At 40.0% G+C, this 14,119-nt stretch overlaps 1 protein-coding gene across 11 annotated transcripts in view; it reads left to right on the top strand.

Annotated features, from left to right (window-relative positions):
• Positions 1 to 14,119, top strand: part of TMEM164 (transmembrane protein 164) — a 191,431-nt gene that overhangs the window by 56,315 nt on the left and 120,997 nt on the right. For 10 of the 11 annotated variants that reach the window (XM_023203071.1, XM_023203068.1, XM_023203070.1 and 7 more), the window contains one exon: positions 9,190 to 9,239. The exons of the other annotated variant lie outside the window; for it this stretch is intronic. In XM_023203071.1, coding sequence (XP_023058839.1) covers positions 9,190 to 9,239 — 50 coding nt within the window. The remainder of the gene's footprint in view (positions 1 to 9,189; positions 9,240 to 14,119) is intronic. 11 annotated transcript variants of the gene reach the window in all.

The following is a 14,119-nucleotide window of genomic DNA, read 5'->3' as shown; positions in this document are numbered from 1 at the left end:
CCTCGCTACTGGGGAGTTATCCTCGCTACTGGGGAGGCTGAGGCAGGAGAAGTGCTTGAACCAGGGAGGCAGAGGTTGCAGTGAGCTGAGATCACACACTGCACTCCAGCGTGGGCATCAGAGTGAGAATCTGTCTCCAAAAAAAAAGAAGGAGAGGGGAGAGGGGAGAGGAGGGGAGGGGAGGCGACCCAAAGAATGGGAGAAAAAAAATCTGCAAATCATGTATCTAATAGGAGTCTAGTATCCAGAATAAATACACTTGGCCTCAGCGATCCCCAGATAGCTGTGTGCCATCACAGGAGGTGGTGACAGGAGAACTGAAGCTTGGGGAGGTTGTATGCTAGGCCAAACACGACTCTCCTGTACCTCTGTCACTCCCTGTTTCCCTTTCATTTAGTTTGCCCATATCCCTTCATTGCTTACCCTGGCTAGCCTCTCCATTTAGGATAGCCTGTGGTCAATGGCCCTCCTTCCCAATTATATTTCTTATGGTACTAACACTTGCTCCAGTGTACAAAAGCTATCTTCTTTAAGAGTTATGAAAATGGGGATTGTTGAATGTAACACTGGGGTGGAGAAGTGGATGGGAGGCTGAACAATGGTGGCAGTGAACTTGGGGCTGATATGACTGGGGGAACAGGAATGGGAAGCAGGCCAGGTGTTGACTGAGAGGTTGGGTAGGGAAGATGGGAACCTGGAACCAGAGAGATTCACAGGTAGAGGATGAACTGGGATAACAGCTGGTGCCTAGATTGGATGCTTAGGAAAGAACTAAAGGTTAGTACAGGGATCTGTACAGTGCAGAGTCTATTACCAAATCCTAGGTCATGACATTTATCCCTATGCTTTCTTTTACAAGTTTTATAGTTTTTGCTCTTATAGTTAGGTCTTTGATTTTGAGTGAATTTTTGTATATGGGTTATGAGGTAGGGGTCCAACTTAATTCTTTTGTATGTGGATAACCAGTGGTCCTAGCATCATTTGTTGGAGAGACTATTCTTTCTACCATTGGATGGTCTTGATGCCTTTGTCAAAAATCAGTTCTGAGGGTTTATTTCAGTGCTCTCAATTCTATTTTGTTGGTCTCTGTGTCTTTCCTTAGGTTAGTACCACACTGTCTTTGTTACTGTTGCTTTATCGTAAGTTGAAATCAGGCTGTGTAAGTCCTCCCACTTTTTCTTTTCAAGGTTGGATTGGCTATTTGGGGTCCCTTCCATTTCCATATGAATTTTAAAATCAGCGTGTCAGTTTCTACAAAAAAAAAGTCAGCTGGGATTCTGATAAGTACTGTGATGAATCTGTCATTTAAAACTTTCAAGGAGGAGTGTAACAGGATCAGAATGCTATTTTAAGAATAGGAACCTGACAATACTGTATAAAATTAGAGCAAGCTTGTCCAGCCTGTGGGCTGCATGCAGCCCAAGACAGCTTTGAACGCAGCCCAACACAAATTCATAAACTTTCCTAAAACGTTATAAGATTTTTTTGCAATTAATTTTTAAAGCTCATCAGCTATCATTAGTGTTAGTGTATTTTATGTGTAGACCAAGAGAATTCTTCTTCTTCCAGTGTGGCTCAGGGAAGCCAAAAGATTGGACACCCCTGAATTAGAGTGATGAAGGAAAAACATTGGATACTTGGAGATCAGATGGGAAACTGCTGTAGTAGTTTAAGAAAATGATAGGGACCGAACTAGGAAAAGATAGTGAGGGTGGATTTCAGATATATTGAAAAGGTTGGGCTGGGTGCAGTGGCTCACACTAGTAATCCTAGTGCTTTGGGAGGCTGAGGTGGGAGGATCACTTGAAGCCAGGAGTTCGAGACTAATCTGGGTAACAAAATGAGACCCCATATGTACAAAAAATAAAAATAACTAAGTGTGGTGGCACATGCCTGTAGTCCTAACTACTTAGGAGGCTGAGGTGAGAGGATTGCTTGAGCCTAGGAGTTTGAGGCTGCAGTGAGCCATGATCACACCAATGCACTCCAGACTGGGTGACAAACCAAGACCCTGTCTGGGAAAAAAAAAAAAAAAAAAAAAAAAAAGAAAAGGTCTAAGTGTGAAGACAAGATTTGGGAACTGAATACATGTGGGGCTGAGAAAGGTAGGGGATTGGGGATAACTCTGAGTTGTGAAGAGAGGCTAATGGATTAGATTATAGTACCTTTTAAAACTTTGTATTATTTTGAAATGACTTTTGACCTACAGAGGAGTTGTAAAGATATTATAGAGAATTCCTGTATATTCTTCACCCAACTTCCCCTAATGTTAACATTTTACATAACTATGGTAAAATTATTAAAACTGAAAAATTATCATTTATACAACGCAACATGAACTTAACTATAGTCTTTATTTGGGTTTTACCAGTTTTTTTTCACAAGTGTCCCTTTTCTGTTGCAGGATCTATCTAGGTCCTTAATTGCATTTAGATATTATCTCTCTTTAGTCTTCTCTAATCTGTGATAGTTCCTTAGTCTTTGCCTTCACAGCCTTGACTATTTTGAAGAGTACTGTTTAGTTTACTCTGTAGAATGCCCCTGATTTGGGTTTGTCTGATGTTTTTTCATGATTCCATTGAGATTATACAATTTGGGCATGCAGTAAGGATGATAACTATCAATAGCTCATGCTTATTTTATTCCTTACAGTGTGTCAGGCACTTGAACTAGGTACCTCAAGCATTAAATTTTACAGTTACCCTATGAAATAATACTATTGCAATCCGCACTTGACAGGTAAGGGAACTGAGCCTAAAGAGTTTAGTATTCTCTGTAGGCAGCTGGACAAGGGAAACTGAGTAATATGTCAGAATGTTGTTATTGCAAACATGGAATTAAAACAAGCGAAGTTAGAGGAATTGAAAATTTAATATGATTTGTTGCTGATGTGGTGCATAGTAGGGATGAATTTTCTATTGAAATCAGGATAATTATGGCTATTACGTATCGAGTGCTAGCTATGTGCTAGGCACTGTGCCAAATGCTTTTCTTGCTTTGTTTCATTTTGTCCTCTCCCAAACCTTGTGAGACATAGGCACTATTTTTATCCCTATTTTACAGGTGAAAATTCCTCTAATCTCCTGCCCAAGGCCAGAGTGCTGGTGAGTGGCAGAGCCACCATGTGGATCCAAGTCTGTCTGTTTTTTTTTTTGCATTTTTATTATACTTTAAGTTCTAGGGTACATGTGCACAACGTGCAGGTTTGTTACATATGTATACTTGTGCCATGTTGGTGTGCTGCACCCATCAACTCGTCATTTACACCAAGTCTGTCTTAACTCTAAAGCCTATACTCTTAACCACTTGGCAATGCTGACTGTCCTCCTCCCATCTTCTTAGTAGGGATGAATTTGCCAATGGGACTAGAAAACATATTTATGGGCTTGGATGTAGACACTGCTTGGTTGTGGACATTACCAAATACATGTTTGCAACTCTCCTTATTTTATACCTCAGTGGTTGGTCAACCCCATTCTTTCTTTGGGTTTATTTCAAGCAGGTTACGATCTGGTCTTTCAAGTCTGGGATTTTAAAGCTTAACTGTTAGTAGGCACACTCTTATATCCCTTTTATTTAAATTCTTGAGGGAAGCTTCTTTATAAACTCCTTAGACTGACAAAAATAGTGAAATCTAGAAATAGGCAAATCAAGGGAGATAAGGAGATGACCCAGAATTGGCATTTAACCGTGGAGTGTAAGGGAAGCTTTCCTGGAGAAAATAATGTTTAATTTTGCATTTGAAGGGTAGATAAGAGCCACAAGAGGAAAGTTGGAAAAACCATCTGGAAGAGGGAATAGGATTAGCAAAGGCACAATTTCTTGATGTTGGAGATTTAAATTTAAAAATTAAAATTATGAAAATATTAAGAAAGCAATAGGTGACTCTGTAATCCCACTGTTATAAAAGGTTTTCAAAGCGTAATATCAAAGACAGAAGCCATAAAGGGAATGACAAATACATCTGATTACATGAAGATTTAAAAAACTTCCATAAATAAAAGCCTACCATAAACAGCTGCAACAATGACAGCCCGGGAAAATTTTTTGCAATAAATTTCAAACAATCTGTATTAGCTGTCATTAATATATAAATAGCTCTTTACAACTCAATTGAAAAGAACACACCAGCTGAAAAATCGTCAAAGTGCACAGATGGTCACATCCCAAAAGAAGAAATATGGCTGGCCAATACACCTGTTAGAAAATGGTTTAACATTTCTGGTAATCTAAGGCATGCAAATTGTGTGTGTGTGTGTGTGTTTTGCCTTTTAAACACGTGATAATTACCAAATGATAATGACCTGTTTGTCAGGTTGCAGCAGAAAACCGATCCTCGTATATTGCTGGAGGGAATAGCAATTTAAATAATTTTTCTGAAGGGCAGTTTAGCATTGTGGGTCAAAAAACCTTTAAATGGATATTCCCTTCGAAGATGTAGACTGTCTTCTACCAATGTGGGCTAAGGAAGTAGTAAAGGAACTGAAAATTTACATGTAATTTACATGTGCAACCAGAGGATATTGGTTGAGTAAATTATTGCATATCCATATAATTGAATAAAATGGAGGTATTGGAAAATGAGATAGTAGAAGTGTAGTAATTGACATGAATACGTTCGGGGTACAGCTTGACATAACTCATGAGGCTGTCATGCTGGAGAGGTAGGCAGGATCCAGAGCAAAGAAGGCCTTGTCCGCCATCCTAAGAACCTTGAGCTTTTTCAGTAGGTAGTGGCAAGCCGTGGAAGGATTTACAATGGCAGATCAGAGGGACCTTTTAGATAGATCCCTCTTATAGCAGTGTGCCTGGAGGCAGGAGACCAGTAAGGAGATTATTGCAGTGATCCTGAAAGAGATGATGAGGGCCCGAGGGTATGAAGTGTGTATAGAGTCATAGGACCAACTTTGGGCAGCCCAGGGAGTTAATCTTCCTTATGGTGGGTAACAGTCATAAGCACTTGGCCTCAGCGATCCCCAGATAGCTGTGTGCCATCACAGGAGGTGGTGACAGGAGAACTGAAGCTTGGGGAGGTTGTATGCTAGGCCAAACACGACTCTCCTGTACCTCTGTCACTCCCTGTTTCCCTTTCATTTAGTTTGCCCATATCCCTTCATTGCTTACCCTGGCTAGCCTCTCCATTTAGGATGGCCTGTGGTCAATGGCCCTCCTTCCCAATTATATTTCTTATGGTACTAACACTTGCTCCAGTGTACAAAAGCTATCTTCTTTAAGAGTTATGAAAATGGGGATTGTTGAATGTAACACTGGGATGGAGAAGTGGATGGGAGGCTGAACAATGGTGGCAGTGAACTTGGGGCTGATATGACTGGGGGAACAGGAATGGGAAGCAGGCCAGGTGTTGACTGAGAGGTTGGGTAGGGAAGATGGGAACCTGGAACCAGAGAGATTCACAGGTAGAGGATGCACTGGGATAACAGCTGGTGCCTAGATTGGATGCCTAGGAAAGAACTAAAGGTTAGTACAGGGATCTTTCCTGAGGAAGCTGAGAGAGTGTGTGGTTTTGAATGGAATCTGTGGATTTTTCTGGGAAAACCAGCCAAAAAAGACCTCAGTTTTATAAGGATTGCAAGTGCCCATCAGACCTGGGGATGAGGCAGGCAGAAGCTATAATGAACCTGTCTTTGGGACTCTGAAACTCACCTGTGTAAACGCAATTTGCTGTCCAGTTGAGTTGGTGTTTTGAGATGTCTCACACTGTAGAGAGTAGATCTTATGAGTTGGCTGATGGCACAGGTGTGGGGCTGTTGGGGTGACTCCCTGTGTGCCATGTGGTCAAGAGCTAGGGCTAGAGTCTAAAGAAAAGGAGCTCCCATGAGCCCTGGTCTGTGTCAGGTGTGAAGTGGAAAGTGCATTGAACTGGGAGTTAGGGGACCTGGGCTCTCATCAGAAAGCTTGTCAGAACTTTTTCCCCTCTGTTTCCTCATCTCTGAAATGGGATTTAGTAACATGGTCCTGCCTGCCTCCCAGACGATGGCAAAGTGGAAGTGCTCTGTAGCACTTCTCTGTGTGCTACCTGCTCATGCCTTTTGTTTCAGGTGCTGATCTGGGCAGATTTCAGCGTGAATGCAAAGTGCCATGTTGGTACTGGGGTATGCTCAGATACATTCTCATCTTTGTACCATCCTTGTTTGAACTTCTAAGTCTCATCTCTTCCTATTCTATTTGCAGCCAAAGTGATAGTTCAGCTTTTTACCTCCTAGTCTAAAAATGCATGCCACTAAAATTTTCAGGCAGTTGGAAGCCAAGCAAAGAAGAAAGCAGGGATAATTCAGGCCAAGGCTGGGGGCCCTTGCACCTCTGAATTAAAATGTTAGTTCCATGTGGCTCTGTTGGCTAACGTTGAATATGAATGTGACTCTAGCATGACAGGGTGAAGAGGTTCAGTATCATAAATCTGAGAAGTTGCTAAAGGAGGCAGTGAGTTTACTGGAAATGGAATATAAATAATCGGGAATCCTCAGAGAACTGTGTACCATCATAGGAGGTGGAATGTAATGTATTAAGTAACCTTTCAATCAGATACGTTTAGTTATATCAAGTCAGCAGATTTGAAAAAGGACCCTAGAGGCCAGGCACAGTGATACACCTGTAATCCCAACACTTTGGTAAGCTGAGGCAGGAGGATTGCTTGAGGACAGGAGTTCGAGACCAGCCAGGGCAACATAGTGAGACGCTGTCTCCACAAAAAATAAACAATAAAAAAATAAAAAAAATTAGCCGGGTATGGTGGTGCACACCTGTAGTCCCAGCTACTTGAGAGGCTAAAGCAGGAGAATTGCTTCAGCCCAGGAGTTGGAGGGTGCAGTGAGCCATGATTGCACCAGTGCACTCCAGCCTGGATAACAGAGTGAGACTGTCTCAAAAAAAAAAAAAAAAAAAAAAGATACGCTCTATGCTGCTATGCTGGTGATAGAAATAGGCAAGACAGAAAAGATGAAACAACTAAAGTTAGATCCATGACTGATGGAGGATAACAGGACAACCAACTGGGTTGAAACTGGAGGCTTGTTCTCTTTAGTAGTTTTCTGAGCTTCTAGCCTAGGGAAATTGTGGATCAGAACCAGCCAAATGGACTTATAAGGGAAATCTGTGCCCTAAAATCTGCTTGCCTCCTCTTGTCTGTGGGTATAGAAAAGTAAGATTTAACTGTGGTGCCCAGTGTTGCATTTTTACTTCTCTGTTTAGCATGTTGGAAGTGTCTTGGGTATTCCAGAAGCTCAGGAAGGCTGCTCGCATGACTCTGGTGACTCCAGAAGTATTGAGGACCTTTCTAAGGTGGTTGGGGCCCCTGCCTCTTCTCTGTGTACTGTAGCTTCTGAGTGTAGCCTTTGATGGGCCTGATGCTGGGTAACTATGTGCAGCCTCCAACTTGGTCCCTTACCTAAGGTAAGTAACTTTACTGCTGGATCAAGGGTAAAGAATATTAGCTTTGTTTATTTCTTGGACTGCTCCTGAGGGGTGGGATGGGGAGTGGGGATAAGTCAATGTTTGGATAATTGAAATTTCAAGTCTGTAATCCTTATCTAAAACCGTTAAGATCAGATATATTTCAGAAATCAGAATTTTTTGGATTTCAGAAAGGCCGTACAGTGCATGTAGAGTCTTTTACATACACTCCCAGTGGGGTTTGAGGCAGCACCCCACAATTAAATACATTGTTATTTTTGTGGGAAACATGAATATTCACCATAAGTGGAAGAAACAAAGTCTGTAAATAGTCTCACTTCAATTCACGTTGTATTTTGCTGTAACATTAGCTTTTTAGAGCTTTTTGGATTTTGGGATTGCCAACAAAAGATTGTGGACCTGTAATTATCATCGGCTTTGTATTTTTAATGAAATTGATCAAGGGAAAAGGCACCTTCTTGATACATATTTCCTTTGATGAGGTATCATGCAGGTGATGGTCTCCTGACTGTGTTCTTTTTAAGTCCCTTTCTCATTTTCATTCTTCTTCCTCTTCTTATTGGCAGGGATTCATACAGGTGTCTTTCCTTATAGTGATTTTTCTTATAATACCCTTTTCTTCTAAATATGGGCTCTGAGAGAACAGAAGAACCACATACTAAAGAACATACAAGTGACAAAGCCAACAAGTCCATAATACAGATATCCTGTATTAATAAGAGCTCTCAGCAATATAGGGACACATGTCAACGATTTCTAAACCACACCATTAAGTCACTACAGGTGAAGAAACTCCACAAACATGAGTTTCATTCCTTTGTCAATCCTCAGTTCTGCTGAATGTTTTTGACTCCTGTAGTAGTTCAGACCAAGGGCAAAAATTCAGGATCTCAGGCTACCAGGAGTGATTCAATCTCCTGGGACATTTGTGAAACATGAGGATTCCTGGAGTCCCATGCTTGGGGAGTCAGAATTCTTAATGGGGGAACCCAGGAATTTGTGTGTTTTACAAGGTCTGCATAGGACTTTTTTGTTCCTCTTGATGGTTGAGCACCACTGCATGGGGGAAGGTCAAACTGCCACAGCTGCAGGGTTCCAAAGGCTGTAATCTGGACCTAGGTCACACCAGGTATCAGGGAACTGATTTGTCTCTTAGGACAAGGTTCTTTTTTGGTTTTACCTGGGAAGAGAATGAAAGAGTAAAACCTTTCTCTTAGGCATGCTTAGAAACAAAAGAATCAATCAAAGGGAGGCTTGGAACCTGGGAGTGGCAGTTTGATAGGGTTGCCAGCTAAAATAAATACAGGACAATTTTATACTAAAACTATTCCTTGTTTATCTTCAATTAGAATGTAACTGGGCATCCTGTATTTTTATTTGCTAAATTTGGCAATGTTGAGTATTGATAAACCTACCTTCTCCCATGGGAGGCAAACCAGATGGCATGTGTGTGCGTGTTCCATGCTCAGAATCTATTTTTACCTGCCCTGGGTTAAGTTTAAGACTGACTACTTGTGTCATGTTGAAACTGAAGCATTGAAATACTGAGTCTTCTCACCCTCCTTCTCTCTTTCTCATGTGCACACACACACACGCATGCATGCATGCAAGCACAAACATGTACCTGTTGCCTTTAAAATTTTTTCTGTTACATTATTGTGTTAGAGTTTTGGTTACTTTTCGTTATTGTTAAAGTAACATTGTCTCACTCTGTCTGGCATTTTTTCTTGCTAACCATTCTTAATTCTTCAATTGCAGATCTTTCTCCTGGCCTGCCCTCCATGTCGGGGAGCTATCGTCGTCTTCAAGTAAGAGAAAATTGACTTTTGCTCTGTTGCTCTTCCGAGTGTTTTTGTCTGTTTGCTAACAAGACTGATTAATGCATTGCTGTGAATACCTTGGAATTGTACCATTTTGTCTCTGCACTTCCCAAAGGGATAAAGGTTTGTGAGGGCCTACTGAAACAGGGAAATACTGTGTGTGGTTTTTGTCAAGCCCTGTCAAATCCTTTTTAGCAAATCCTTCCGGTAGGGCATGTATGGCCAAGGCATGCTCCCTTGGAAGGTTGCTGCCCGGCTAAAATTTCTCTTGAGAGCATGCTAGGGGCCGGACAGCTTCCTTTCTCTGAAGAATCTTTGGTTAGTGAGCCTACTGCTCCACTGAGCAGGATATGGTTCTTCACATCGAAGGGCATTGTTCTTATGTTTTTATGGGTTTTTCCCCCTAAAGTGCAAATTAAAGTGAGGAGAGAAAAATATCCACTATTGCAAGTTCGGACTTTCATAAAAATAGCAAGCATCAAATCTATTAAAGTATATTGCAGGCAAATAGCGTTTCTCTGAAGGCAGGTTTATTTAAATGAAATTATCAAGAGTCCTGGAACCCTCATTTTAACCGTGAGTTGTGACCACCTTGCTTATCAAACCTTTTATTAGAGTTGCTAATGAGAAGCTGAATCGACTGAATTAATTTCATCTCTTTTCTCCTTCCCTGACCCCGGTTCTGGAGATGTTCCTGAGCAGTGAAATGGCCGCAAGCCAGAGGAAGGGAACAGGAAATAAAGAGCCCAGCAGATTCTTGGATAATTGAGAGTGGTGTAAATGGCTTTCTGATTTACTTAAGTCATTAAAGTGTTAGGCAGGGGAAAATGGACCCCATTTTCTGCTTCAAATAGCTCCTTGAAACAGCCACTTAGTCTCTTGCCTTAGGTGAGTAACTTTCGGCTGCGTGAGGGATAATGGGTCCTGATTTCATGTATTTCTTACTTGAACAGCTCCTAAGGGAAAGGGGTATTTAACCCTGTTTTCCTCCCTTGATTTTCCAAAATGAGCTCAATTATTCAGTGTAATGTTTTAAAAGTAACATTTATTGGTTCTATTTCATTATGAAAGTAACAATTCTCATTATGGAAAACACAGGGACACATAAGGAAGAAATGTCATCCATTCCTAATCCAAGCACGAAGAGATAATTTTGCTTATTACCTTTCTTTTCTTAATAAGCAGAGATCATATTGTATATTGAGGTGTTTACTGTATCTTTGCTAAATTTAACTTGGTTTATTAATACATTCATATACGTGTGTAAATCATAAATATGATTACTGGATTTTTTTTTTTTTGTAGTGGTCCTTTCTTTTCCCTTTTTTCCTTCAGCTCCTAGTTCTACCTTTCCACACTATCCCTTTGTATTACCAAAACAGTATGTATCTTTTCACATTTTTCTCCATGTGCATAGATACACACACGCATACAGACACACACACGCACACAAATTTTGGAATGCTTTGTTATTCATTGTTTGTTTTACACAAATAGAATATTATATATACTTTAATATATCTTGCTTTTTCATTCTACCATGTCATAGAAATCTATCACAGTTTATTGATGTAGCTCTTATTCTTTTATAATGTTGTAAAATATTTCATGAATGCACAATGATTTATTCAGCCATTCCCCTGTTAATGAACATTTACTTTCTTTGCACATTTCTGCCATTACATTCAATGCTGAAATCAACATGATTTTGTATATACCCTTATATACTGTTGCTTTCAGTTTAGATATAGATGTAGGTAGAGGTATATAGGTATATATGAATGTTTAAATGTATATTTATGTTAATAGATGTCACCATATTGATTTACAAAAACAGGCTGTTGTACTACACTTTTTGCTTTTGTATATAATATGTGAGATTATTATTTTCTTCATATCCCTATCAGCAGTAGGTGTTACGGTTCTTTTGTAATTTTGACAACCTAATGGATGCAGTTTCTTGGCTACTAGTGAGTTTCAGTATTATCTCAATTTTTTGTCCAATTAAATTTGTTCCTTATTCATATCATCTGCACATTTTCCTATGGGTTGTTTATATTTTTCTTAATTTCTAAGACTTCTTTGTATATTTTAGATTTTAGCCCTTTGTTTATCATCGTTGTTACAGATATCTTTCCCAAATATGTTTATATTGACTTTGTTTGTTTTTCTTTCTAATCTTTTTTTAGTAGAGACAGTGTTTCACTATGTTGGCCAGGCTGGTCTTGAACTACTGACCTCAAGTGATCTGCCCGTCTCGGCCTCCCAAAGTGCTGGGATTACAGACATGAGCCACTGCGCCCAACCTATATTTACTTTGTTGATGGAATGTATTTCCATGTAATTGTTTGCATTTTTATATCCAGATATGACTCTTATATAGCTTCTGAATTTCGAGTCTTGGTTAAGATAGTTTTCTTGAAGATAGGTAACCAGTTGTATTGGAATAATATATTAAATTATCCCTATTTTACCCTGTGATCTCTTTGCAGCTATTAAATGTTTTATATGCTGGGATCTACTTATGGATTCTCTATTCTGTTTCTTCTCTCTGTCTATTCGTGTACCCAAATCATACAGATTTGATTACATTAGGCTTTAAAAACCATTTTTCTGGGGCCGGGCACGGTGGCTTACACTGTAATCCCAGCGCTTTGGGAGGCTGAGGCGGGCGGATCACTTGAGGTCAGGAGTTCAAGACCAGCCTGGCTAACATAGTGAAACCCCATCTCTACTAAAAATACAAAAATTAGCCAGGCGTGGTGGCACACGCCTGTAATCCCAGCTACTCGCGAGGCTGAGGCAGGAGAATCACTTGAACCCAGGAGGCGAAGGTTGCAGTGAGCCAGGATTGTGCCACTGCTCTGCAGCCCAGGGAAACAGAGTGAGACTCTGTCTCAAAAAAAAAAAAAAAAAAAAATTCTTGGCTATTTGTTGTCACTTGTTCATACACACAGATTTTAAGATCACTTATATTCACCTACCTCTCTCAAATACTAGTGGAATTCTAATGAGAATTGCCTTAAGTATATATTTCAATTTTTAAATTATATGGCTCCTTTTATCTAATAAATGGTATTTCTTTCCATCTGTTCACATCATATGTGTTTCAATTAGATTTATCTTTTTCTTCCTATCTGCTCTATGCCTTTCTTGATGCATTTATTCCTCAAAAATTAACAGCTTTTCTGCCGGGTACACTGGCTCACGCCTGTAATCCTGGCACTTTGGGATGCTAAGGTGGGCATATTGCTTGAGCTCAGGAGTTTGAGACCATTCTGGACAGCATGTTGAAACCTTGTCTCTACCCCACCGCCAAAAAAAAGAATAAAAAAAGAAAAAGAATTAACAACATTCCCTCTCTCCCCCAACCACCCCGTAATGAATGGAATATTTTCCCCCTTTCTGTTCCTAAGTGCTTTTTGCTAGAGTAGGAAAAGATTGTTGATTTTTAAAAAAATATCTTATATCTGGCTATCTTACCAAATTCTCTTGTTCTTGTAAATTTTATTTTAGTTTTATCTCTTCTTTTCCTTAGTCATATCAGTTATTTCATTTTCTTATTGCATTTGCTAGAAATTCAGAGTTAAATAAAAATTGTGCTGATGGGTTACTCTTGCCTAAAACTGATTTTAAATGGAAATATTTTCTGTGTTCCTCCGTATTTGCTGTTGGTGTTTGTTAAATAGTCTATTATACTTAAGTAGTTTTCACATTTATGTAGAGACTTTAAAATATTTATTTATTTAAACAGTGTCTCGCTTTGCTGCTAGGATGGTCTTGATCTCCTGACTTGAAGCAATTCCCCTGCCTTGGCCTCCCAAAGAGCTGGGATTACAGGTGTGAGCTACTGTGCCCAGCCAATATTTTTTAAAAGAAGGAAGGGTAGCTGTGTTTTATCTAATGCTTTTTCTACATCTGTTGATCATGTGGGATTTTTTTCATTTAAATTTTTGATACAATAAATTACATTGATAGATTTTCTGGTTTTGAACTACTCTTACATTGAAATACACCCTGCTGATAATACTATATTGTTTTGATACATTGCTGGATTCTATTTGTCAATATTTTGTTTAGAATCTTGCTTCAATATTCCCGAGATTAGAGTCATGTTTTTCTTAGTGCTCTTTTCTTCAAGTTTAAAAATTGAGGCCAGGTGTGGTGGCTCATGCCTATAATCCCAACACTTTGGGAGGCTGAGTTAGAAGGACTGCTTGAGGCCAGGAGCTTGGGACCAGCCTGGACAACATATCAGGACTTTGTCTCTACAAAAAAAAAAAAAAAAAAATTAAATTAAAATTAAAATTAAAATTAGCAGGGCATGCTAATGTGTACCTATAGTCCCAGCTACTGGAGGGGCTGAGGCAGGAGGATCACTTGAGCCCAGGAGTTGGAGACTGCAGTGAGCTATGATTGTGCAGCCGAACTCCAGCTTGGGCTGCAGAGCAAGACTCCATCTTTAAAAAAAAACAAGTTTAAGGATTAAAGTTATGGTGGCTATGTAAAATATACTGCAGAATGTTCCTTCTTTTTCTCTTGCCTGGAATACTATAATTACTGTTAGAAATTGTATATCCTGCCTGGGTGTGGTGGCAGGTGCCTGTAATCCCAGCACTTTGGGAGGCTGAGGCGGTCAGACCACCTGAGGTCAGGAGTTCAAGACCAGTCTGACCAACGTGGTGAAACCCCTTCTCTACTAAAAATGCAAAAATTAGCTGAGCATGGTGGTGGGTGCCTATAATCCCAGCTACTTGAGAGGCTGAGGGAGGAGAATCACTTGAACTTGGGAGGCGGAGGTTGCAGTGAGATGAGATCGCACCACTGCACTCCAGCCTGGGCGACAGAGACTCTGTCTTAAATAAATA

This window comes from Piliocolobus tephrosceles, chromosome 12 (genome assembly GCF_002776525.5).
Source record: "Piliocolobus tephrosceles isolate RC106 chromosome 12, ASM277652v3, whole genome shotgun sequence".
NCBI classification, from domain to species: Eukaryota; Metazoa; Chordata; class Mammalia; order Primates; family Cercopithecidae; genus Piliocolobus; species Piliocolobus tephrosceles.
Note: the sequence above shows the minus strand (reverse complement) of the source record. Positions and strands in the feature narration are given on the sequence as shown.